The sequence below is a fragment of the Chlamydomonas reinhardtii genome, chromosome 10, assembly GCF_000002595.2.
Source record: "Chlamydomonas reinhardtii strain CC-503 cw92 mt+ chromosome 10, whole genome shotgun sequence".
Lineage (NCBI taxonomy): Eukaryota > Viridiplantae > Chlorophyta > Chlorophyceae > Chlamydomonadales > Chlamydomonadaceae > Chlamydomonas > Chlamydomonas reinhardtii.
The window spans coordinates 572,545-595,217 of record NC_057013.1 but is presented as its reverse complement, the minus strand read 5'-3'; the positions used below and the strand labels follow the sequence as shown (position 1 = coordinate 595,217).

The 22,673-nt window shown below is 63.5% G+C and overlaps 3 protein-coding genes across 3 annotated transcripts; 2 read left to right on the top strand and 1 right to left on the bottom strand.

Annotated features, from left to right (window-relative positions):
* Window positions 1-29: 29 nt before the first annotated feature.
* On the top strand, window positions 30-9,543 carry CHLRE_10g421700v5 (uncharacterized protein). Its single transcript, XM_043066483.1, has 22 exons — window positions 30-463; window positions 708-790; window positions 969-1,091; window positions 1,472-1,542; window positions 1,798-1,906; window positions 2,189-2,239; window positions 2,452-2,503; window positions 2,856-2,964; window positions 3,242-3,359; window positions 3,622-3,684; window positions 3,942-3,980; window positions 4,246-4,311; window positions 4,539-4,619; window positions 4,883-5,020; window positions 5,394-5,431; window positions 5,672-5,753; window positions 5,912-6,019; window positions 6,309-6,401; window positions 7,385-7,444; window positions 7,613-7,714; window positions 8,337-8,429; window positions 8,653-9,543. Exons 1-22 carry the CDS (start codon window positions 145-147, stop codon window positions 8,770-8,772), a joined length of 2,118 nt encoding a protein of 705 aa, XP_042919880.1. The 5' UTR covers window positions 30-144; the 3' UTR covers window positions 8,773-9,543.
* Window positions 9,544-9,886: 343 nt separating this feature from the next.
* Window positions 9,887-13,782, top strand: CHLRE_10g421650v5 (uncharacterized protein). The gene is made up of 7 exons (XM_043066482.1): window positions 9,887-10,149; window positions 10,449-10,554; window positions 10,841-10,896; window positions 11,095-11,201; window positions 11,497-11,659; window positions 12,198-12,454; window positions 12,765-13,782. The coding sequence occupies exons 1-7, from the start codon at window positions 10,093-10,095 to the stop codon at window positions 13,048-13,050; spliced, it is 1,032 nt and encodes a 343-aa protein (XP_042919879.1). The 5' UTR covers window positions 9,887-10,092; the 3' UTR covers window positions 13,051-13,782.
* Window positions 13,783-13,784: 2 nt separating this feature from the next.
* CHLRE_10g421600v5 (uncharacterized protein) lies at window positions 13,785-22,636 on the bottom strand. Its single transcript, XM_043066481.1, has 18 exons — window positions 22,277-22,636; window positions 21,983-22,033; window positions 21,248-21,394; window positions 20,947-21,027; window positions 20,215-20,440; window positions 19,284-19,384; window positions 18,834-18,906; window positions 18,377-18,498; window positions 18,009-18,074; window positions 17,534-17,658; window positions 17,172-17,259; window positions 16,856-16,930; window positions 16,539-16,646; window positions 16,175-16,290; window positions 15,744-15,891; window positions 15,398-15,519; window positions 14,968-15,085; window positions 13,785-14,665 (listed from the first exon to the last, which is right to left on the bottom strand). The coding sequence occupies exons 1-18, from the start codon at window positions 22,328-22,330 to the stop codon at window positions 14,615-14,617; spliced, it is 1,872 nt and encodes a 623-aa protein (XP_042919878.1). The 5' UTR covers window positions 22,331-22,636; the 3' UTR covers window positions 13,785-14,614.
* Window positions 22,637-22,673: the final 37 nt, after the last annotated feature.

Genomic DNA, 22,673 nt, shown 5'->3' with positions numbered 1-22,673 from the left:
TGTCAATCGCACGCCGTCTCGCAGTACTTAATATTGCTGCGTTACTCACAGGAAGCTTCCCCGCCTTCGTTTTCCTGTGCGACCTCCTGTGAGGGGTTTCCAAGTCTCGGAGAGCAAAACCGGCGGTGACGACAGCCGCACAACATGCAGCTGCACTGCACGCAGCGCTCCGCAGCAGCGAGCTGCCATGCTCGCCGTGGCGCTGCAGTGGCGCAAGCGCCAGTCCGCTGCAGCCACCCGTCAGGCGTTTTCCTGAATGGAGCCTCGATTGCACCGAGCGTGCACCGCTCTCGCCGATGCGTAAAGGCGTTTGTGAGTGTGGCGAGCCAGAATGCTGCCCAGATGGATGCTGCCCCTCAGAAGGCGCAGGCTACGCAGCAAGATTGGACGCCCAAAACCACTGCCAGCGACTCAGTTCTCGCAGTGTGGAGGAAGGCGGACGCAGTTTGCTTCGATGTTGATTGTGAGTTCGCGAAGTGCTCGTGTGAAACGTAATCTGTCCGGAGCTTCGACAAATTGGCACCTGCACTGGGGCTGTTTGACGTTTGGGTCTGCGCATGTGACATACTTGTGTTGAAAAAGTTTGCAGTGCTCAATTCAGCCCGTCCCCTGGTCAAACGGCCGCGACCCCCACGGTCGAACCCCTCAGCCCACGCCCTCAGCCCACGCTGCTCTATCGCGCCTGTCTCATGCGCCCACCTCCTCAGGCACCATTACCGTGAATGACTCGCTGGACCTGCTGGCCGAGTTCATGGGCGTGAAGGAGCAGGTGGAAATCCTGACCAACAAGGTAAGGCCTGTCCGAGCACGCCTGGCCCGGTGTGGCACGCCACTTCTGGCATGCACCTTTTAGCACCTGTCCACCTTCCCTGCCAACCTGTGACCCCTCACAAGCCTCAACCACGCACCTCTCTGACCACGCCACTCATCCTGCCGTCATGCTGCTGTCAACCCACATGTGCACATAGGCCATGGACGGCTCTCTGTCTCTGGAGCAGGCCCTGGAGGAGCGGCTCAACATCATCAACTGCTCGCCCGATGACATCAAGCGGTTCATCAAGGCGCACCCGCCCGCCTCGCGCATGGCGCCGGTGCGTGGCGTGTAATACACACCGAGAGCTGGGGGGGGGGCTCTGGAAGCTGTGGGCGGGGGAGGGGTTGCTGGGGCTGGTGGCTGGCGGCTTGGGGGCAGGGTTGGATGTGGCTTGGGGGTGGGGACTTGGATCCAGAGAAATCTGCATGGGTCACGGAAGACCCGCGGCCACTGGCTAGGTGTGGACGGTAACACAAGCAAGGCACAGTTGGCTCCTCAGCTGCCAGTGGCCTCCTCCTTCAAGCCGTCCGTCTTGGCCCTTGGGCTCAAGTTGCCACCCGCGCTGCTACCCCTGAGGTCCGTCTACCGAGCTAGCCCGTCGCGACCCCTCTTCCTCCTCCCCTCAACGCACGCCTTACACACACGTGTGCCGCACAGGGCATCAAGGAGCTCATCAACTCGCTTCAGGCCCGCGGCAAGGCCATCTACCTCATCAGCGGAGGATTCAGGTGCGCGCAGGCGCGACCGGCTCCGGCCGCCATGTGTTGTTATCGTGTGTGGTGCAGCCCCGCCGCACCCTGCTGACTCCACATGCACACAGGCAGCCGGGTCCTCCATGCGCCGCCACGCACTCCTGCTTTCGCAACCCTGCCGCCCTGCCTCACCCTTCCTGCCTTCCTGCCCGCCTGCGTCTGCCCGCCTGCGTCTGCCCGTCTGCGTCTGCCCGCCTGCATCTGCGTCCGCCTGCCGCCTGCCGCCCGCAGGGAGCTGACGCTGCCCATCGCCGCGTACCTGGGCATCCCCAAGGAGAACGTATTTGCCAACCGCATGAACTGGCAGTGGGACGACGAGACCGGCATGCCCACCAAGCTGGTCAGTCGGCTGGGAGGTCCGGGAGGGGGGGCAGGGAGGGGGAGGGAGTGCCGGGGGCGAGCTGGGGGCTGGGGCGTGTGGGTGCGGCTTGAGTGCCCATGTCTGAAACGCAGGTGCCACTGTGCTGTCGGAGAGCCGGGGTGGCGCGTGTGGGGCGCGGTCGGTGACGCGGGACCCTGGCGCCCCAAAGGCCCAAACGCACACGCACGTGCACCTGTATCCCCGACCTGCAACCCAAACACTCGCACCTGTGTCCCCCCCGCCTGCGCCCTCCGCTCCCAGGTCGGCTTCGACATGTCGGAGCCCACCGCACACAACCAGGGCAAGCCGCAGGTGGGCGGCCGGGCTGGCGGGCTGGTGGGCGGGCGGGCGGGCTGGGTACCCCGGGGCGTTCAGGAGGGCGCGGGCATAACACGCAGCTGCCGGCTGTGTGTCTCGCACAAACCCGCCCTCTGGCTCCTGACGCCGCACTGCCTGTTGCCCATATGTTCCAACACATTTGCTCGCCTGTATCTCTCAACAAACACACACGCACACGCACACAGGCCATCGCGCGCATCCGCCAGCGCAACCCCTACAACACCGTTGTCATGATCGGTGCGTGGGGGCACGTGCATGTGCTTTTGTGTGTGTGTGTGTGTGGGTGGGGGGGTTAGCTATTTCAATCCCAACTGAACCAAGACCCAGAACCACAGCGCGGAGGCGGTTCGCCCTTAACCTTTTACCTTTGACGCTCTTGGTGTAGGGGAAGGGATGCTGGCGTGTGGGTGGGGGTAATGGGGTAGCACAGGGGTGGCAGCGAGGGTTGTGGGGGAGTGGCGCCGCGCTTGATCAATTCCGCCGTCCTCATAAACCTACGTGAACACACACACTCTCTCTTACAATCTCCGTCTTACTTTTCTCACACACACACACACACACACACGCACGCACGCGCACACGCATGCAGGCGACGGCATCACCGACCTGGAGGCGGTCCAGACCACCGGGGGCGCCGACCTGTTCATCGGCAGCGGCGTGGTGGTGGAGCGCCCGGCGGTGGCCAGGGAGGCGGACTGGTGAGGCGGCGGGGGGGGGCGGGGGAGGGGGGCGGACGTTGTGTGTGTTTGTGGGGGGGGTCAGGGTTAGGGACAGGGTTACGGAGAGACTTAGGGGAGCCCCGAGCTCGGGGAGAGGGTTAGGGGATGGTTTGGGGGATATTAGTAGCCTGGAAAGCAACCCGGCACCCTCCTCCCCACATGCCCCCCTGTTCCCACTGAACGTCGGCACCTCGAACTCGTGATTTAACCACTCCTTCTCCATGGACGGCTAACCCCCTCCCCCCCGCTTGCCAAGGTACGTGTACGACTACACGGACCTCCTGCGCACCATGGCCCGCTACTCGGTGGCCATGGTGGGCAGCGGCGCCTGGGCGTGTGCAGCGGTGCGCATGATCGCGCAGAACACACAGGTGGTGAGTCAGTCAGTCAGTCAGCCAGTCAGGCAGGCAGGCAGGCAGGCAGGCAGGCAGGGAGAGGAAGATGCGCAGGCTGGATCAGGCCACATGGCCGCGGGAGGGAGGTGGTGTACGGGCCGGCGTGCGCAGGTGGTCGATGTGCGCAGGTGCCGTGGTGGTTGGTCGCAAAGGCGCTGGAGCGGGCCGGCCTCTCTCTGAACCCCTCTCTCACCACAGAGCTTTTAAGCACAGCACATGACACACACTTTTACACACACAGGACGACGCGGCGGATGAGTTTGTGGACGAAGTGCGCATGTGGGTGTACGAGGAGGACTTCGAGGTGAGGCCTTGGGGGGTGTCTGTGTGTGTAGGGGGCGGGGGTGGGGGGAAGATGTGGAGGCGTGAAGTGCCGCCGGCGTGTGGGTGTTGGCTGGCGGCAGGGGCGGCACGGCGGTGGCAGGGAGGCTCCTGCGGTGACGTCGCTCTGCTCTCGACCATATGCACACACACATACACATACACGAACACATACACGTGCTTCGTAACACACATTCATGCGTGCTCTTTAATAACACTCTCTCACACGTGCCGGCACAGGGCAAGAAGCTCACGGAGGTCATCAACCAGACCCACACGGTGAGGGAGGGGGAAGCAGCGGCGGGGCGGGGCGGGACGGGGCCAGGCGCCGGTATCGGCACTGAAAGGGCTTTCGTCCGTGTGCCCCAGCAGCAGCAGCAGCAGCAGCCTGCTACGGCTCTGCCGGTGGGAGCTGCTCCGCCCCCGGCCCTCGATCGTCGACATGCCCCTGGTCTGCTATCATGTATCCTCCCTCTTAATCTCCACCTTCCTTTCTTTGGATTTGGAATCAGCTACCCCCACTCGCTCGCTCACTCGCACACAGAACCCCAAGTACTTCCCCGGCTTCGACCTGGGCCCCAACGTGGTGGCCGTACCCAACATCGTGGACGTGAGTACGGCAGTACGGCATGCGCGGCATGCACTGCTGCTACTGTCGGAGTGCATGGCGGCGTTTGGTGGGGGCTATGGATGGTGTCATGCAGTTCAGACCTGCACCTGCGCATTCGTATGAAGGAGTACTTGAGCTCCAACGGCTCCCTCTCCTCTCCCCTCGCCTGGCCACTTCATCTCCCACCCGCCCTCCCCCTCACGCCCCCCCCCCACACACACACATAGGCGGTGGCTGACGCCGACCTGATTGTGTTCTGCGCGCCGCACCAGTTCCTGCACCACATCTGCAAACAGCTGGTCGGCAAGGTGGGCTGGGGGTTTGGGGAGGGGGTTTGGGGGGGGAGGGGATTGCAATCAGATGATTCCTTGGGGGCCCCGGAGGGCGACGGCCGAGGGGCCGGACCGGTGCGCGGCGAGGCCTGGTTGTGTGGGGGCTGAGAGCCGAGCAACCACCAACACACAAACACACACACACACACACACACACACACGCACACACACACACACACACGCACACAGACACACACACGTGCACACACAAACACCCACCCACTCATCACGCCCTTCAGATCAAGCCTGGCGCCGCCGCCATCAGCCTGACCAAGGGCATGCGCGTGCGGCCCGAGGGCCCGCAGCTGATCAGCCAGATGGTGCGGCGCCTGCTGGGCATCGACTGCTGCGTGCTCATGGGCGCAAACATCGCCACGGTGAGGCAGGGGGGGGGGGGCAGGTGGATGTGGGAGGGCGGGACGGCGGGACGGCGAGTTGCCTGGTACAGGGTTGGGGGGTGCGGGGTTGAAACTACCAGCCCAAACTAAACCAAACCAAGCCAATCGAGGGAGCACAGGCAGGTGGGGGAGGGCGGGGTGGATTGTACGGGGTTGAGGGTGAGGGAGCGGGTCCAGGGCGGAATGGACGGGCAGAGGGCTGGCTGGGGTGGGGCCACCAAGAATGAGTATGGTAGGGGCAGACGGAAGGGATAGGCCGAGGAGTGAGGGGCCGAGGGGCCGGGTCGAGGTGGTGATACAACTCAATCGCTGCCCCTGCCCCGCACTGCTGCCTGTGGGCCGTCACACACAGGACATCGGCCGCGAGCAGCTGTCCGAGGCAGTCATTGGGTGGGTGGGGCCGGGGGCGCGGAGGCAGCCAGACAGGGTGGGGGGAACAGCAGGGGCAGCCGTGATGGCGACCGGTGCGCGTGTACACGTTTGCGTGCGTGCGCTTGTCAGCGCATCGGCACCTGCTCTGACGCCACGGACACTCGTACGATGTTTATGTGCGTGAAACACAAGCGTCGCCAGTCGCTGACGCCTCCCCTCTGCCGTGCGGCACTGCCGTACGTCCTTTACGTAATGCAGGTACGACAACCTGGATGCGGCCACGCTGTTCCAGAAGATCTTCCAGCGCCCCTACTTCCGCGTCAACCTGCTGCCCGACCCGGTGAGCAAGCAGGCAGCAGGCAGCGGGGGCCCGGGCGGGGTTGGCGGCAGGCAGCACCAAAACCATTGCCGAACCGCACCACCCGCAGCACCCGCATCACAAACCGATTATTCCACGGTTGCCTCATGTGTGTCGTGCGTGCGTGTGTGTGTTTGCAGGTGGGCGCGGAGATGTGCGGCACGCTCAAGAACATCGTGGCCCTGGGTGCGGGCATGGTGGACGGCCTGGGACTGGGACCCAACTCCAAGGCCGCAATCATCCGCCAGGTGCGTGCCGTGTGTGCGTGGGTGTGCTGCCGTGTGGACGTGTGCTGTGTGCGTGTGCCTTTATGAGGACAGAGTGTGCATGTGCACGTGAGAGGTGGGATGGCTTTGCGGGGAGGCAAGCCCGCCGCTAGCGTGGGGAATCATGCGCGTGGCAACTTCATTCAGGCGCCTCAATACATGCAAGCACATTTCTCTCTGCTCCCGGACACAAACACACACACACACACACATACAAACACACACACACACACACGTTCTGGCTTGACATTCTGGCCTCCCCCCTCCCCAGGGCCTGGTGGAGATGCGGGCGTTCTCCAAGGCGCTGTACCCCTCCGTGCGTGATGACACGTTCATGGAGAGCTGCGGCGTGGGAGACCTGGTGGTGAGGAGGGGCGGCAAGAGGGGGTTGCAGACGGATGGGCCGATCTGTCTGTGCGTCTGGGAGGCCGGGGTCGGGTGGGCGTCATTGGTGGGGCGTACATGGTTCCACTGCGTGACCATCCGCAAGGGTGGAAGCAACAGAAAGCACAAGCGGAGGAGGATGCCAGTCGGTTGGTGGATGTGGTGTCCCTGACCTGCACACGGTAGCCGGGCGGTGTGTGTCCACTTGTATTCACCCACGCGTGGCGCGACTTCTGTGCGCGTGTTGACCACTTTTTGGGCTGAGCCCCCTGAGCGAAGCGATCCAGGGGGGGCGAAGCCCCCCAGGATTGCCCCTGTCCGTGCCTGCCTGCCTGCCTGCCTGCCTGCGTGCCTGCCTGCGTCGACAAAAAGTACCATACTGGCACAAACCGCGAGCGCCACGTATTATTAATTGCTATTCCCTATTGTAGAAAAATAGGCGGCAGGGAAAACTCGGCCGGAGCGAGAAGCGACCTCGCGAGTCCATGGACATCTTGACTTTCTTCAGTCCGCGAGTATAGCTCTCGGGCCCTGAATATCTTACATCCATGTATCAAAACATGTCGACGACAAGCGTCTTGGGGCAAGAATGTCGAAAGTTTGTGCAACAGCCGAACCATGCGTGCCAATCCCGCCTTAATTATGTCGCGACCCCGGATCACGCGCCCGAGCCCCACTAGCCGTTTGTGGTGCTTGTGAGGGATTTGGAATGAGGTATCACGGGCTCATGTGTGGATTGGCGTGGACAGGGCGTGGCGGTGCCTTTGGTATGCCCCTTTGCCAGTCTGGGCTTGCAAGGGTGCTGTTTATGTCGCCGGTACCCATCGTCACATCCCTTGCTCTAGGGGCTCAGCCCATTTTCCAGCTGTACAAAGCTGACACCCCTTGTTAAAGCTGAAGTTCATGAGCGCCACGGAAGGACACACGCGCTGGCTGTGTGTGTTTGTGTGTGTGTGCCTACAGGCGACCTGCTATGGTGGCCGCAACCGCCTGGTCGCCTGCGAGTGGACCAAGGCGCAGATGGTAAGTGGGAGCGCGAGAGATCAAGATGTCTGTGTGGGAGCACACGCGGGCACAGCAAACAGAACACATAACAGACATTGTCCTTCCCTTTGAACTTTATAGTACCACACACACATGTACACACACGCGCAACTCGTGCACACGCACGCACACGATCGCTTCGTACAGGAGGGCAAGCCGCGAACCTTTGAGGACCTGGAGACGGACCTGCTCAAGGGCCAGAAGCTGCAGGGCGTCCTCACCAGCAACGAGGTGCAGGAGATCCTCAAGGTAAGGGGCGAGGTGGGGCGGAGGGCCGCAGAGAGTGCGGCGGGAAAGGGAGGTCTTGGGCTCTGCATAGGCCTGACTGCTTGTAGGCGGATGGTGGTGAACGGGTGCGGTGTTGCATGGGCTGCGTGATGAAGGGCCGGAGAAGAGCGTGGTGGGCATGGGCGACAGCAGCAGAGCGGGCAGCACAACGGCGGTGCTCGTGACGAGGGCACTCAGGGGCGTACATACCGTACTGTTGCAGCGAGTTGCTGCACCGGGCAAGAACAGGAAAGGGAAGTGGGGACGAGCGCACCACAGGGTGGGTGAACGTCCCGGCGCTCCTGCGCACGGCGGCGCAGCTCCACACCGTCAGCCACCCAGAACCATCGCGGGTGGATGCATCCGTCCTCCCACACCACCGCGTGGCGAGCCGTTGCAGCCAGTCCGTCGGGGCTGACGATGACGAGTGTGGCCACGGCTCGCCACGCGGTGGTGTGGGCGCACGGATGCATCCACCCGCGCCGGCTCTGGGTGGCTGACAGTGTGAAGCTGCGGCACGCCACGCCCGCCGCTGCCCTCGTGCCGCCGCCCATACCCACACTCACACCCGCCCGCCACCGCCACGCCTCCACCACGCCTCCAGGTGCGCGGCTGGGAGTCGCAGTACCCGCTGTTCACCACAGTCAACCGCATCATCAACGGCTACCTGCCGCCCAAGTACGTGGTGGAGTTCGTGGTGAGTACGGGCTTGGGGTCTCAGGGAGGGAGGGTGTGGGGCGATGTCGGCGGCGTCAGTGATGGAAGGGTGGAGACAGCGCAGCCACGGTGGCGGCAGGTGGCGGCCTCAGGCATGGCAACTTCATGCCGCTCCCTCGGCCCATCCATCCACGAGCAGACGTCAGCACACACACGCCCGCCTCCTCCGGCTCTCACTCTCGCACGCGCACCGCAACACACAGGCTGGCGCCAAGTACCACATCCGCCGCCCCGGCACCGACGATGAGGAGATTGTCCCTGTGCGGCCCAAGCGCCCCGCTGCCGCCGGTGGCGTGGCCACCGCACCCATTCTTGCCGCCTAAGCAGCGGCAGCGGCTAGCCCTGCATTGCACCAGAGAGCAAATGGAGACTGCGGCGGAAGTAGCTGCGGTGACAGCAGCAGGAGTGAGGAGCAGGCACTTATGCTGGTGCGGATGTCTCATGAAGGCATGAACAAGATGTTGTTGAAGATGAGGGCAGGTTGAAGCATTTTCTCTAGAATTGAGCGCGTCCGAGGGCTTCATGCAGCCTTGCGCGCCGTTGTAGACCCGACACCGGTCGTGGCGCCGCATGGGCAAGGGCGCTCGGTAGGTGTGTGTTTCATTGAGCGGGATCACATTCGGTCCCTTCAGATGTGTGCGCGCGCAAAGCGCGCGTTGTTGCTTGCGCCCGACACCCGTATTCACCTACCATGTAGATTATACGCATCCCTTCATGGATGGGGCTGCTGCAGTGCATTTCCTGACGGTGTTAGCGTGTATTGACCATTGCCCTCGGGTGCGGACCTGCATGTTGTGCCTGTTGGCCCACGGTGGCAGGGCGCCTTTGGCCCCTCCCCACGCCCGCCAGCCCTGTCTGTCGTAATATTTGAAAGACGATGCGCCACCTGGCAATTCTTTCTTTGATTCAATTCAGTGTATGGTAACGCTTGTGTGCCTGGGTCCCGCTCACATTGATCGAGTTGGCTGCTTGCACACGGTGCTATCAGGGTGTCCGACAATCTGATTTGCAGACTTGCAGTTGAGGGCGCCCGCGCCATCTGTAAAGTTTGGTGCGTTGAGCTGCCGAAAGCGCCCCTGTAAATGAAAGTGCTGACAGCTGGCAACAAAGTGGGGCGGCTCATTGGGCGCACATGCACGACCTGAGGCTGACCGTGAGGCTGACACAGGGGCACCCCTGGGCTGACACAGGATGACAGCGCCCTTTCGACCCTTGTTTCGGCCTTCAACCGCTGCTGCACCACGGCACATGCCGCGCACGGCGTGCCAGGACGCCAGGCGATTAAGAGCGGCCAACGACCGCCTGGTGCATGGAGTCAGCCGGGTTTGGACGAGTGGCATTCGAGTAGTGCCGATGGGGTGGGCTGGCGCTGAGTCACACATGCAAGTCCAGTCCATTCTTTGCTCAAACTTATTCATGCTCTTGTCTTGCTCTTGTTTCCCACAACGCTTCGTGTGTATTGCACGCCACTGTTTAGTCAAGTGACGTCCGCGATTCATTAAAACTGACCTGCATAAGTGAGCTACTTACGCTGCTTAAGATAGCAAGTCAAACCTTGCGAGCAACGCACTAAAATGGGGACTGAGAACAACGTTTGGCTTACTGCGGTGGTACCATCTTTTGGTAATTTACTAGCAACGCTTATGCTCATCAGCCCACTTCCAGCTGTGTTGAAGCTCCGAGCGACCGGGCGACTTGGGGTGAGCGTCCCACAGCTGCCAGGGCCGGACGTCTCTTCCGTGATATCGATGGTTGCGGGTGTCGGGGCCGGCGTCACCCTTGCTGCCTAGAGTAATGCTGCTCTCTGCGTAGGCCAAGAACCAGTCTTCCAAGGGGGCCAGCCCCCTTGCTGCCGCTGTGTCAGTCCGCAAGGCGATGCACGCGTCTAGTGCTGTGCCTAGTTCCCCGCAGGCCGTGCTCTGTCCAGTGCTCATTGCCCCGTGCCGTGACTCCCTGACCCCTGCCCTGCTGCCTGTTCCACCCTCACCATCTTCAACAGGACATCAATCCACTTCCCTACCCGCTCACAATCTACAACGCCTCTGGCTGGCTGGCGTACGGCTTCGCCACGTCCAACCCCTACCTCTTCCCCTCCAACTTTATCGGTGGGTGCGGAGCAGCGGGGCCGCAGGCAGTATGGGCACACCGGGCCAGGCCCACTGATGACGAGCTGGCGACGTGGATTAGACTGGGCTTGGGCACCGAACTCCAAGGCTTGTCTCAAACTCGTGTGAGCGCGATTTGCTGCTTACGGCTAACGCGTCAACGCCCGGCAGCCACGACGCACGTTAACCAACTTCAATCAAAGCGATTCCCCTTGTTGACACGCCTCTCTCATGCCCGCCACGTGCTCCCGTGCCTCCCACCTCCCATCCCATTCCCACCCGGCAGGCTTCATCGCGGGTGTGTTCTTCACCCTCACAGCCCACTCAGCGGCACCGCGCGGGGTGAGCGTAGCAGCAATAGCAGTGGTAGCTGCAGGAGCAATACCTGCAGGCTGGGATCGGCGGCATTTGGCTATGCGAGGCGGGGCTCATGATGTGCCGTATTCACAAACATGGTGACACACGCGCACCCAGTGTTCCCTTGTACTTTCTAACACACGCACACTGACACGCACACAACCACAAACACACCAACCGCAGTCCCAGGACCGTGTCGCGGGTATCTTCATGGTGGGTGCCGCCCACTTCATCGGTATGGGCATCATCGCGTTGTTTTGGATGAGCGACGCGGCAGCCGACACGATGTGGTGGGTGGCGCGGCAGGGTGGGTGCGTGGCGGGGAGGCGGGTGGCGGGTGGGTGGCGATGGCGGGGTGGGGCTCCAGTGTGTGACGTGGTGGGGTGTGGCGGCCACGGCAGGTTATGAATGTGGCACGATGTGGTCTGGTCGCGGGGTAGCAGGGCGTGCTGCGCGTGCAGCTGACAACGCAGCCGGATGATTCCTTTGTTGTGCACTGGGCCCCCACTGTCAAGCACAATGTATCGTGCGAGCGACCTCACAACGCGGCCGTCAGTGAATGACTCTCAACCCCCGGACCGGCAGGGGCATCAACGCGACGATCATACTCATGGTCTACTACGTCATTCCGCTCTCGAGCTTGTGGGACGTTATTAAGTCAAAGAACGCCATCTCCATCTACATCCCGCTCGCCATCGGCGCCACCGCAAACGGCTGCCTATGGACGGCTTATGGTTTTGCACTGAAGGTGCGGACGCGGCTTGTTCGTTACGTTTGTGCAGTACATTTGTAGCTGAATGACCGATGCGCCCTGCACGTACTGCAGTCGATATGTTGTACTGCCGTGCGGCGGGGGTGACTCGCTGACTCATGAATGTACTTCAGGCCTGTACATGGCGGCTTACATATATAGATGTACTAGTGCCAGTACATGGAATCAACCTTACGTCACAGCGTAACCCCACCAGGGGCATGCGGCATGGAAGTTACGTTGGCTGCCGCTGGGTTCCATGTCCAGCTGCGCCCACGCACGCACGCACGCACACACGCACGCACGCACGCGTGTGTGCGGCCCCACCGCATTGCATGCACCCAGCCACGATGCATGCACTCTCCGCCCGCACGCAATACACACGGCCCCGCTCAGAAGGATGCCCTTTTTCCCCTCCTTCCCCCGGTTCCCCCTTTCTCTCCTGCTCACCAGCGGTACAAACCACCGACCCCGTTTCCGCCCTCCCCCGTACCCTACCTGCCTCCAAACCGCACACAACCCACACCGCGCACAGGACTTCAACATCTGGTTCTGCAACGCCTTTGGCGCCGTCATCGGCATCATCCAGCTCGTGCTGCGGGCCGTGTACGGCGCACGTGACGACAGCGCCAGCGCGGGGCTGCCGGCGCCGCCAGGAGCCAGTGCCCTGGTCACCGCCTTAACGCGGGCTGCCTCGGGCGGGCTGGGCGGTGGGGGGCCGCCTGTGCGCAAAAAGACGGAGCTGCCCAGTGAGCACCCGTCCGCAAAGTACCCCGGCGCCAAGGAGGGCAGGTGGGTGGGCCGGTGGTGTCATTGTGGCGGCGTGTATTTGTGGGTGCACGGAGGGCAGAGGCGGCGTGCTTGGCGTTAAAGTGGCCTTGGCAGCGTCCTGGGGGCGGGATGGGGGCGGGATGGGGGCGGGATGGGGGCGGGATGGGGGCGGGATGGGGGCGCTCTGCTGGGGCTGTGTGCGGTTGGGCGGGCGAGGCGGGGCGCGCGTGTTTCGTGTTCACGGGACCACACGCGTGCACGTCTTGATGTGTCCCTCCCCTCGTGCTTTGTCACACAACACACGTACACGCACGCACACGTTTTCGCGCAGGGGCTCCTCCATCCTCATGCTGCTCAACCCCTACACCTACCTGCACTCCCACGAGCGGGTGCCCAGCGCCTCGGGCGGCTCTCAAGCCATGCGGGAGCTTGGGGCGCCCATGAACGCGGGCGGCTCGGCGGTGGCGGCCAGTGGCGACAGCGGCGGCGGCGGCCCCAGCGGCTCCTCCGCAGCCGACCTGGAGTCGCGGGGGGCGGGGATGGTGCGGACCGTGAGTGGCGTGGCGCCCAACATCACAAGCGTGGTAACGAGCACAGTCGCGGGCAAGGGCACATAGCTGGGTAAGAGCAGGAGGCGGCTGTATTTATATATCTTGGCGTTGGTGTGTGGGAAGGCGTGGTTACCTCTGATTCCAAGGCAATAGAGACCCGGCGGGCCGTGGGGACAGATGAGGTCGCGCAAGCGATCGCGCGGGAATGCTACTGAGTGAAGAAGAATCAAGAATGGGACTCGAGGAAGCGTACGGTATGCATTGTTGCGTCACCAGCGCGCTGTCTGGGGTGTAATGATCAGGCTGTGTCGCTGTGGTGACTGTGATGCGTGTGCGATGGGACAGTGTTAAGGCAGGTTGGTGAAGTCCCGTAGGGTGCAGGTGCTGACTCCCGGACCCCAAACAATTTGCAACGGCAGTGCAACGGCAGTGCAGGAGCGCGCGGCTGGTCGAACGCCGGTGACTGTGATGCGTGCGATACCTTGACAACCGGGTACTACAGGGCTCCATGCTTAGGCGTGATCGTGTCGAGAGGCTTTGGGACTTGGGGCAGGGTGTGTTTCCGTCTCCATGACAGGGGCTTGCAGGCACGTGGTAGTTGTGGGTGTTCGTACGTGCGTATATTATAGCCCTTGTACAGTCAACTTGCTGCCACTGGTGTTGGCCTTTTCTGTTGCTGTTGCTGGTGCTGTGGCACTGTTGCACAGCCAGGTACAGCCAGGCCAGGTCAGGAGGGGTGCAGCCTGGGTGCAGGCCTGCCAAAGCGGGGTGAAGCTGCCAGGTCTGGGGGATGCTAGAGCGTGCCAACGCAGTGTTGCAGTCCTGCACTGGGAAGGCTCCGAACTCAAATATTCTGTCTGTTATAAATTCTGCGCTCGCGTGTCGCACTGTACGTGTCATTCACGCCCCAGTGCCAGTCATTCCACAGCCGACGTCAGTAGTCAGCCACGCAGCCCCCAGCGCCAGTACCATCGTGTCTGCCGCCTCCCTGTGCAGCCGGCGTGTGGCTTTGTAACTCACCACCGTGAACTAAGCATTCAAAACTTCAAGCCGGTGGCTGCCGGTTGAACCGCATTCCATTCTTACGTCAAACCTTCCCGGCAGAACAATGCACGTCCGCGTGTTACGCATCCAAACGTGCCCATCCTTCAGCTCCAAAACACGAGCGAGCGCGTTATGCAGTCGCCACCCCTCACCTCCCCCTCCCCCTCCACTCAGTTGGCGCCACACGCCCCTGCTCGCGGATGCCCCCCCCCCATGCAGCGGCTGCGCCGCAGTAGCATGGCCCGCGCCATCGCTGCAGCCAGCGCTGTCGCCGCAGCCAGCCAGCCTTGGCGCCGCAGCACCCCCATCGCCTAGTGCACCGAAGACCTGCATGTCGGTGTGCTTCATCCTCCTGCGCTGCCTGCTCCGGCCTACAAACCAGCGAGCACCGCACCCGCCGCCGGCGCTCACAGCCGGACACGTGCGTTCCGGCCCTAACAAGCGCACCCTGTGCCAGCGCCCTGCCCTTTGCCCCTGCCCCCTTCCTGCGTTGCAAGTGCGTCACCAAAGCAATCTTGTGATGCGCCACGCATCCCAGCACCTCCTCCCCGGCTGCCTTTGGAGCAAACGACACCGCAGCAGCTGCTTAGAAGCTGCCCTTGGTGGCAGTCGCCACCGCCACGCGGCTGATCACGTCCTGTACATGGGTGAAGCGCGGGGACGAAAGAAAGTAGGCTCGTGGGCGTGTCGAAGTCGTGACATTAGTCGTGGGGGGGGTTCGCACGTCACAAAGCGATACCACTTTCATTCGTCCTATCTGTTCGACGCCATTATTGCCGCCAGCCGATGCCGCGTCGAAGCCGGCCGCACTGTACGCAATGACGTGTCATAACACTACACAACCCGCCCGGGGCCCCTTTCCCAATCTTCCTCGGGCCCGTTCCCTCTCCCCCTCCTCCCCGCAACAGTAAAAGCACGCGCACACACACGCACGCTTACCTGCACCGGCAGCGCGCCCAGCTCCTTGCCTCCGTACAGGCGCACTGCCAGGCTGTTGCTCTCCGCCTCCTTGTTGCCCACCACGCAGATCACGGGCGTCTTGGCCTTCTCCGCGTTGCTGTGGAGGGGAGGGTGACCATGCGTGTGGTGACCATGCGTGTGGTTATTTGCGTGGTGATGGGTGGGGCGTGGGAGGATGTGGATGCGTGTGGGTTAGTGAAGCGGAGTGTCAAGCCGGGCCATGCATGGCATGAGTTACAAGGCGGTAGCAGCAGTAACAAGCGACGCAAACGCTGAGCATGGGTACTAGACATTGCAAGGCTTACACATTGGAAACATCCTCAGCCGGCACCGGCTCCCTTGCGGCTCCTCTCAACCCTCAACGCCCCTCCCAATCCGTCAAGCCACCAGCGCACGTGCCGCCACCCACCGGATGAGCTTGGCGATGGACGCCTGCCCCACCACCTCCACACGCACGCCCGCCTTCCGCATCTGCGCCGCCACGCCGTGGGCGTACTCGGCCAGGTTGTCGTTCACCGTCAACAACCGGACCTGCAGGCGGCACGTGCAGGCGGGCAGCAGCCCAGTAACGCAGTGGGATACGGGGGCTATAGAGAGAGGAAGCAGGACAGGGAGGCAGGGAGGTAGCGGAGCAACCGGGCAAGACAGGGTGAACTATACGGTAGTGGGGAAGCGTGCACTATGGAAAGCGGGCGGCGAAGCGTGCGCTGTCCCCGACACGGCCCCCCTAGCCCACCTAGCCCCCCCACACACACCTGCACGGGTGCCAGCCACAGCGGGAATGCGCCCATGTAGTTCTCGATGAGGATGCCGAAGAAGCGCTCCAGGCTGCCGAAGATGGCGCGGTGGATCATGATGGGCCGCTGCTTGGCGGCCGCGTCGTCAAAGTAGTGCATGTCGAACCTGCGTGGAGCAATGTGTGTGTGTGTAATATAAGCACACGTGTGCGTGTGCGTGTGTGTGTGTGCTGTGTATCGTACTGACGGAGTTGGACAAGGCAACACCAGACACGCCATACCACGCACCAGACAGCACCACGCGCACCCAATCCGTACCTGCCATGACCAGCCCCCCCCCCACACCCCGGGCCCGCCCTGGGTCATGGTTTCTTTGGGATCGGAATGAATTACCCCGCCCCCCCTCCCTTCCCACCCCTCCCCCGCCTCCACACACGCCGGCGCCTCACCGCTCCGGCAGGTTGAAGTCCAGCTGCACGGTGGAGCACTGCCACTTGCGGCCGATGGCGTCACGGATCTTGATGTCGATCTTGGGGCCGTAGAAGGCGCCGCCGCCCGCGTCCACCTGGGCGTGGTGGCGTGCGCACGCATGTGTGTTAAAAACACAACAAAACGAAGCCCGCCCAGAGAGAGAGATAGAGTGTGTGTGATGGGGTTGGCCAGGGTGGAGGCTCATTGCGCAGAGCGGCGGGAGAGTAAAGGGACATACCTGGTCCTTGCCACCGCACTACCCACCGCCCCCACCCCATTGCCCCCACCGCCCCACCCCATTGCCCACCGCCCCCACCGCCCCTCCCGGCCCCACCCACCCACCTGGTACTTCCAGCCCTTGGCGTTGAGCGCCTCCACCAGCGCCGCCTCAGCAGTGGTCCAGATCTCATCGCTGCCCACTGACTTCTCGGGCCGCGTGGACAGGTTCACCTGGCGGGCGGGAGGCGTGTGCACGCGGGCGTGTAGATGTGAGCGGGGGCAAGGCACGTTGGTGTCGGCGCGGGGGTAGGTGTACGTGTGCTTGGTGTATGCCCAGCCCCGCACGTAGGCGTGCACGCAGCGCACGCACAGCAGCCCTTCCCCGCTCCCACCCACCCCCCACAGCCCCACAGCCCCCCTCCCGTCATGTTGGCCCACACCTCGTAGTCGTTGAATCCAAAGGTGCCCAGGATCTCCTCAACGAGGTCCAACACGCCCTTGATCTCAGTGGTGATCTGCATGTGCGCACGTGTCACACAGCGGCGCGTTCCATGTTCGTTGAGTCAGGTGGCGGGGACGTTACCGTACTGTGTGTTTCATGACCCGTCCACCACACGCACGCGTGTACACACCACCTGGACAACCACCACGGCGCTTTAGCTCGACACACTCCGCCCGCGCTCCCGTGCGCGCCCACCGCGCCGCCCCTCCCGTTCCCTCGCGGTTTCCGCCCCTCCCTCTCTCTCCCCCTCCCACCTGGTTGGGCAGGCAGAAGATGTGCGCATCGTCCTGTGTGAAGCCACGCACCCGGAACAGGCCGTGCATGGTGCCGCTGCGCTCGTAGCTGCAGGAGTGATGTGTGGCGTGTGTGGCGTGTGGGGCGTGTGTGGCGTGTGTGGCGGGTAGGGTGTGGCGTGTCGGAGCAGGTGGGTAGAACGGGGAGAAGCAAGGGTGGAAAGGGTCAAGCGCACACAGCGTCACACGGGAACAACCGGGACGGCCCACCTACACGTCGTACCAGCAACCTCCGTGCTCCTCCCCTCCCCCTGTTGCTCCTCCCTAACCCCAAGTCCCCCTCTCCCCCTCTCCCCTCTCTTCCCCCGCCCCCCGCAGCTCACCGGTACACGGTGCCCAGCTCCGCCAGCCTCAGCGGCAGGTCGCGGTAGCTGTAGTAGCCGTCCTTGTAGACGGACACGTGGAAGGGGCAGTTCATGGGCCGCAGCTGGTACGTCTCATCCTCCACCTGGGGAGGGGGGAGGGATGGGGGTGGGCGGGGTTGCAACGATGGTCCAGAGAAGCGTAGCGATATAGACAGCAGGGGTTGCAAGGATTGGTACAGAGAAGTGTAGCGAAATAGACAGGGGTGGGAGGGGGGAATGATGGGCGTGGTTGTTTGGGGTGGGGATGACGAGTGTGGTGGGTGGTGAGCGGGATGGGGGTGGGAGTGGTGATGGGTGTGGTGGAGGATGAGGCTTCTTCTGTGGGGTAAACCCTGTGGGCATTCAAACTCAACCCTCCAACCCCGGTGCCGCATCATACCCAGGCGCCCCCCCCCCACACACGCCTATACACACGCCTCTCACACCTCCGCACCTTCATCTGCTCGTACATGTTCTCCCGGTAGAAGTCCAGGTGGCCCGAGGTCTTCCACAGGTCAGCCTGCGTGGGGCATGGGCGGGGCATGTGGGGCGTAGGGTGCGGGGGCGGCGTCGGGTGTCACATGAGGGAGTGAGGCTGCGGCACGTGCGGCCCGGCGGTACCAGCCAGCGATCTACACCTCCCCACCCCTTCCGCGCCTGGGGCTGGGTTGGGGAGTTTCCCCTCAAACACACACTCCTTCGCACACACTCCTCTAGAAACACACGCACACACACACACACACACACACACACACACACACACACACACACACACACACACACACACACACACACACACACACACACACACGCCCCGCTCACCTTGGCGATGTGCGGCGAGTAGACCAGCTGGTAGCCCCGCTGCAGGTGCAGCTCCTTCCAGAAGCTCTCGATCAGGTGCCGCACCATGGCGCCGGGCGGGTGCCAGTACACCAGGCCGCCGCCTTAGGGGAGGGGAGAGAGGGAGGAGGGAGGAGGGAGGAGGGAGGCAGGGAGGGAGGGGAAGGGGGTTGCAAGGTTGAAAACGTTACGAAGGGATACAAGCAGGGAGGGGGAAGAAGGGGGGGGGGGTCCGGAGAATGCGGGTATTGGCCGCCTCAAAGCGTTCCTCCGCCGCCCCGCCAGCTCATTCCCTGGACGTCTAAACCCGCCCGCACCGTTCTTTGGGATTGGAATAAACCATCCCCCTCCACCCCCCCACCCCACCCCACCCCCGCACCCCATCACGCTCCCCGCCTGCCCTGCCTCTCCTCCCTCCCCCCCTCTCCTGCCGCCCCACCGCTGGACTCCTGGATGCTGAACAGGTTGAGCTCGGCGCCCAGCTTGCGGTGGTCGCGCTTGGCAGCCTCCTCCTGTGAGGGCGAGGACAAGGAGGGCGGAAGAGGAGGGAGGAAGAGGAGGAAGGGGTAGAGGCGTGAGGGGGCGTGTGGCAATAGAGAGGAGTCCCACTCGAGCACCGGAGGCCCTGGGGCTCGGGTGCGGCAGACTCCGCCCACGTACCCAGCCCCCACTCCTTTCCCTCACCTGCCTCAACCTCCTCTCCCTTCCGCCCCCGTCCCCATCCAACGTCCTGTTCCCCTTGTAGCCCTTGGGGCCCCATTCAAGACACGCACGCGCACCACATTCCCCCAGCCTCCCACCCACCCCCCCGTCCCCCCATCCCCCCACCCAACCCCAGCCCCCAGCCCCCCACCCCCCCACCCAACCCCAGACCTCCCACCCCTCCCACCTTGAGCTGCTTGAACGCCGCCAGCTGCTCCGGCGTCTCCCAGGCCGTGCCGTACACGCGCGTCAGCATGGCATTGGCCTCGTCGCCGCGCCAGTAGGCGCCTGGGGGCGGGGGCGATGCAGGTAGAGGTGGGCAGCAGGTGGGCAGCAACGGGTAGCATGAGGCTCCAAAACATCAGGGAGGGGTTGTGGCAGGGGTTGCGGCGTTCTGTCATAGGGGTGCACAGCTTTGGCAACCGCTCCACCAACCGCTGCCGCCCTCCCGGTCTTCTGCCCGCCAGGCTGGCCGTCACACTCGGCGCAACTGCACACACAGAGGACTGCTGCCACCCCCTGTGCCAGCCGCCGGCTGCCGCCCGCTGCGGCCCCAGCACCGTCAACATGCTCATCACATGCTCAACATCTTCAAGGAGCTCGCGAGCTTGCGCGTGAGCATGCGCGTTGCACCACGCCCTCCACGCGCCATGTTATGCCACCAAGCCGCCCCTACGCCGTGTGGGCAACCCACTGCCGTCAAGCCCTCCTCCCCTTCTGCCCCCTCCCCGACTGCTCTCCTCCCCGACTGCCCCCTCCCCAACTGCCCCCTTCCACGCCGCACATTGCTCAGTCTGCATGTTGGCCCCTCGTCCCTGCCATCCCCAGCCCCTTCCCACGTACAAACGCCCCCCTTCCCACACACAGGCCCACGCACGCGCACACGCACACGCATACACACTGTGAACCCTTTCCCCTTGTGCCTTCCTGACATTCACACCCGTCCAACACACACACATACACTGACTTTGCGCTATGGTTTCCTTGTGCTCTTTAACACACACATACACACGCACACGCGCACAAACACGCAGGCGCACCCGTCTTTGCGCTATGGTTTCCTTGTGCTCTTTAACACACACATACACACGCACACGCGCACAAACACGCAGGCGCACCCGTCACGTTCTCCAGCTCCACGGCGTCGGGGTTGATGTCGCCGGTGCGCTCCACGTGCGGCCCCGCGCACAGGTCCCACCAGGGGGCCACGGGCTTGGGACCCGCGGGCTTGGGCGCCTCCGCCGCGCCCACCTCAGCCTCAGCCGCAGGAGCGGCGGCAGTGGCGGCGGCAGGGCCGGCAGGGTCGCCGATGTGGTAGATGGTGATGGGTGCGTTGGGGTCGCGCTGTGGGACAGGCGGTTGAGGGGCAGTGGTTGGGAGGCGGATTGTGTTGGGCGACGAGGGTGGTGGACTTGCGATTACTGCAACACCGAAGCAGAAGCACGCCGTTATCCTGGGTGTAGCAATCCCGAACGGCCAAAACCTGGCGCAGCAAGCAGCGGGGCCCGGGTGTCCGGCCCGGGTCTCCGCGCAGTGCCAGACGCCACCACCCGCACCCGCCCCTTCCCTCGCGGTGCCAGCCCCATGACTAACAGCCTTCGACATCTTCAGCAAATATGACATCACGTACATCCTCCCTTGCGTGTTGCAAAGATTCAAGTTCAGGCGCTCCATGCCACCCGCCCGCACACTGCGCCGCAGCCGCATGCGGCATTAGTACGAGCCAGCCCCCCGCCCGAGCCGCACACCGTGGCCGCACGCCCACGGCTTCAACGTTTCGGGCGGTCGTACGGCACTAACCCGCCACGGCCCTTTCCCCCACCCCACGTGTGCTGGCGCCGCCTCCCCACCTGCAGGATGGACTGCAGGATCTCCAGCTTGTACGGCTCGCCCTGGGCCCGGATGCGCGCCTCCGCCTCGGCGGGGGAAACCTGTTTGGGTGATGGTGGGTTAGTAGCGGGTAGGTGTGCAGGCGGCAGTGCATCCTAGTCACGCCCGCACACCTAGCCACTCAACTCCTTTCATCTCTCCCTCTCGGCCGACCCCAGTTCAAGCCCTAGCCACTCAACGCCTTCACCTCACCCAGTTCATGCCGCAAACCCCCTCCCTCCACACGCCGCAAATCCCATGGGCCCTTCCTGCCGCACGCACCTCCTCCTTTACGAAAGGCAGGTTGGCCTTCATGATCTTAGCCATCTCCTTCTTGATCTTCTTCAGGTCCTTCTCCGTCAGCGGGCTGTCGGCGGGCCATGCAAAGTCGTAGAAGAAGCCGCGGTCGGTCCAGGGGCCCACAGTCACCTGCAGCAGGGGGGGAGGGTGCAGGGGGGAGGGAGCAGGGGGGGGGGGGGGTGCAGGGGTGAGAGGGTTGGTGGGGAAGGCGGGGGCCGGGGAAGGCGGGGCCCGGGGAAGGCGGGGCCCGGGGCAGGACCCCAAGCCAGCCCAGGCAGCCGGGCGGAGGAGGGTCACAGATTGGGGGGTTTAGCGGAGGGTCAGGGCGCCGAGGGCCCACGGTTCATGTCCGGTCAAGCCTGGCCTTCGCCTGGCGGCCCCCTGAGCCCCCGTGGCCCTCCGTAGCGCTGCCCCGCCATGCCACAACTACAACGTCACACCCAGCGGCCTCCAGGCTCCCTCGCTGGGCTGAGCCACAGTTCCCACAGACCGCACCGTCAAGCAGCTAGTCTGCATTGCAGCCTTGACGGCTGCCGTGAGACACAGGCATAGGCCGACAGCCAACCCGCCCCCCATCGCCTCGTCTTTACCAACAAACGGAATCCTGTAAGCCTCGAGTCTACTCGATGTCGCCCGCGCGTGCTGTGCAGGCCCCGCCGTCCCGCACCTGCGGCAACCCCGCAACCCCGGCACTCTGCCTGAAACCGCCCCGCCCACCTGCACGCCCTTGAACAGCCGCTGCACCGCCATTGCCATGATGTGGGCGCACTGCGAGTTCAAAAGACACAGAAAGGAACCGTATGGTCAAGAGCGGTGGTAAGGAAGGAGGGCGTGCCGATGTGCTCCGCCACGCCACGCCTCCCAGTGCCCACGCGTGCGACGCGCTTTTGCAACGTAATACGTCCAACCCAGATCCTCCTTGCATTCCCGGCATACATAAGAAAGCTCGATAGGTATCATAGGCAGCGAGAAGACCGTCAAAGTGCGGAATCGAGCCGAAGCCCCGCTTACGCTGTGCCGGATGCGCAGCAGGTTTTCGGACTCGTCGCTGGTCTTCAGCTCCATGAAAACAGACTGCTTAATGCTGGGGGAGATATCCGCCTTCGCCGGGGCCTCCTCCACGACGGCTGCTGCAAGCCGAGAGCCGGTGCGACCGATACTGGCACGCGAGGGCACCACTGGAATACGAGGAATAGTGTGCGAGCTGCTTGAAGACGCAACATTTTTGTTGGACGAAGAATTGGTGGTAGAGGTGCGAGTGACCAGAATGGAAGCACAGCGAGCGCCCCGGGCGCCCACCCGTAGGCCTTGCAGCATCGGCCGCATTTTCCTCAAGCGCAAATTAACTACCCGATATCACGCTGCGATGCGCGAACCCAGGAATTGAATTGCTGACTCCATGCTGAAT